Source organism: Mercenaria mercenaria, chromosome 1 (genome assembly GCF_021730395.1).
Source record: "Mercenaria mercenaria strain notata chromosome 1, MADL_Memer_1, whole genome shotgun sequence".
Classification (NCBI taxonomy): Eukaryota; Metazoa; Mollusca; class Bivalvia; order Venerida; family Veneridae; genus Mercenaria; species Mercenaria mercenaria.
This window is the reverse complement of record NC_069361.1, coordinates 31,835,969-31,838,946: the sequence shown is the minus strand read 5'-3', so window position 1 is coordinate 31,838,946 and position 2,978 is coordinate 31,835,969. Positions and strand designations below refer to the sequence as shown.

The 2,978-nt window shown below is 33.1% G+C and overlaps 1 protein-coding gene across 2 annotated transcripts; it reads right to left on the bottom strand.

Annotated features, from left to right (window-relative positions):
- Positions 1-200: 200 nt before the first annotated feature.
- On the bottom strand, positions 201-2,620 carry LOC128557055 (uncharacterized). Of its 2 annotated transcripts, XR_008371007.1 has the most exons (3): positions 2,208-2,620; positions 1,440-1,467; positions 201-1,131 (listed from the first exon to the last, which is right to left on the bottom strand). XR_008371007.1 is itself a non-coding variant. In XM_053543594.1 (2 exons), the coding sequence occupies exons 1-2, from the start codon at positions 1,655-1,657 to the stop codon at positions 745-747; spliced, it is 468 nt and encodes a 155-aa protein (XP_053399569.1). In that variant the 5' UTR covers positions 1,658-2,620; the 3' UTR covers positions 201-744. The 2 variants fall into 2 exon arrangements, 1 of the variants encoding a protein (XP_053399569.1); XM_053543594.1 differs by lacking the exon at positions 1,440-1,467 and having other exon boundaries at positions 1,577-2,620.
- Positions 2,621-2,978: the final 358 nt, after the last annotated feature.

The window sequence follows — 2,978 nt, the reverse complement described above, 5'->3', positions numbered from 1 at the left end:
AGCCTGACAGCACATAACAAGATTGTTTTTGTTTACTTGTCATTGTTTCAACATTTATGTCCTTTTTACCTCAAACATTAGCTTTTCCATTAAACTGTCACTACAAAAATTAGCTGTGCTACAGGAGTCTAGGAAAGAATGTGTTTTCACACATAACTCACTACCTTTGCCTTTTACAATTACAGTTACTATTTGCAGTACTTGATGTGGGGCACCCCCAGCCCCCATGGATGTAGCACCACTCTTGGCTGCATAAACACCAATTGGAAGTTGCAGAAAGGTGGTTGCTGTGGTTCAACATTCAATACAGTAGGATGATTTCCACGACAATGATTGCATTTCTGTCTTTTTCGGCATTCTGACTTTTGATTCCCTTTGGACAATCAAGCAAAACGCAATCTGTTTGACTTTAGAATCTGATATCACTTCTTCAATGGTTTACAAGTTATTTCGGTACACGAACGGAGCCAATGGCATTTTGAGCAAAAATCACATTTCACAATAGGAAAACTTTGATCCGAAGCATTTTGCGTGTTAGTCCTCAGTGATTTTCTTTGGAGAGGATGCTGTTTCTTTGCACTGTTTGGAGTATGCAGGGCTCACTCTGGCCTTTAGAAAATAATTGCTAAGTTTTTAACTAAAAAAAAAAATTGCCAAAACTGAAGCGGACATTTGGCATGTTTCTTTTTATAACCAAACAACAACAAATAGTTTTAAAATTTATTTGATTACTTTTCAACTAATTTACATAACAGTTACTGTACAGTCAACAAAACATTGTTTAACATAAATTGAACAGTCAATTCCTCTTTTGGTCAAAATGTCAATCAATGCATCAAATATATTCTGAGCAGTAGCACCATGATCTAAATGCACTAAGCCTAAAAAGTTACTCTTTTGAACCATTTTGCCTTTCTCTTGGGCAAAATATACAGTATAAACAATCAAGTTCTGTTTGACAGATATGTCTGTCGGCTCATCAAGTGTAACACTAAAATAAGGGGACATGTTCACAGCATTTATAAGTTCATCAGTAATAACTTCAGTTGCTTGCTGAAACTCAGCTACAGATGTGTTGTGTTGGTAAGTGGTGTGGTCATCACACTGCAGTGCCTTCAGATGGGAAGCACCCTAAAACAGTAAATAACAACTGCTTTTCACAACTTAAAACAGTGTATGCTGTCATGGTTTGTATTTTGTCTAAAATGCTGCAAGCTAAAAGACAATCAAGTGTGGGGAAACTCCGACAATAAGACTTTAGTTATAAGTTTAATATTTACTTTCGAAGCTGTTTTGAATTCTTTGTGTAATGAATTTATAACATCTGTAAAAGTTTACATATTCATATCTTTATCATGGCATCTGGAGAATTTTTATATAAAATTTGAGATTTTACACAGGGAGTCTACAATAAAGTCTGAGTAAGATGCAGTAATTACCTAAGTGAAACTCAATGTTTCGGACATGCTGAAATTATAAATAACAATTATTATTATTATACCAGATTTATATAGCGCCCTTTTCATGATCAACACATTCAAAGGTGCTTTACATATAGCAAACGAATTGTTCATACCTGTTCTTTGCAAAGATCAATCAGATCAGCCATGATGCTGTTTGGGAGGTCATGTGCAGCCATGAATGTTACATTTTTCATAGCGCCAATGACGGCAGCCTCTGAAGCTTAAAGCTGTTTGGACCGGGCTGTTTCATATTCTTTTACTTCTTTCAAGATTTCAAGAGCTCATATGCGACTATTCTCTCTAATATAAGTATTAAAAGTAGTCAAAACTACAAAAACTTTTTAAAACAAGTCACTTTATTTTTAACTAACGTTTCGGCTACATTAGCCTTCTTCAGTGTTCAGAATAAACATAACGAAGGAAGAGACGTCAACGTCAAACGACTTTTTGTATAGGATCAGACTCTAGCCAGTCACAAGTTAATTTCCACTCAAAACGGAATTTACGAATCACTGTTAACTTTGGTCTAATAAGATATATAAATTACGGGATTGTTTTTACTATTCTAAACTCGTCAAATAACAATAATCCAACAAAAGTTTAAGCTGTGTATGTTGTTTTAGCTAATAAAATTAATTTCATACCCTTTTTACCAAGATTAAATCTGCAATTTTCTGATATACGAATGAAATTAACTGTAGCAGTTAGAATTACATAAAACAAACTGCTAAACTACGAACTTACTGACTTTCTTTCTATTTGGATTTTCATGTGCTTTTATGTTCTCGATTTTCAAGCTATATCATCCAGTTGCGAAAGAATGATCCATTTTAGTTTCCTTACAATATTACAGAACATCACTTTTTGTATTGGATCAGACTCTAGCCAGTCACAAGTTAATTTCCACTCAAAACTTTGGTCTAACGTCAGACTTGGACACTTGTACATTATAATTCTATCTATATAGGTGTCTGAAATTTGTCTGAAAATTTCAATCTGAATGACTTAGCTTCAGAGACACCAAAATATGTCTAAAACTAAAAAAAAAGCTTGATAAAAGGAAATTAAAACAGACTACATGTATTTCAAAAGACATTTAAGGAAATGTATTTTCAAATTTAGTGTTGTGACTCCTGTGATCTTTTAATCATCATCTTACAGTTTCCTCACAACACTAGAAAGTTTCTGTTTTTATGTTCCTGATTCTTAGGTCCTTCCGAGTAAACACATTGAACAATACAGTTTTTCCAGTTTACTGGTTTATTTTTTCTTCTCTAAATCATTTAAAGTCCTTGTGAATTGTTTAATATTACTGCTGTATTATTTCCATTGAAACTAATTGTATTATTTCCTTTTTAAGCAAGATCTAATTTAACTGCAATTCTTTTAGGTGTTGTTTGTTCAAAAGTTTGCGACACTCTGGCCAGAAAAGTATAGCAATAAAATAACATGCAAGAAAATGAAAACAAATGTAGAAAATAACAGATAGAAAATTGTAAAAATAAACAATAAAGC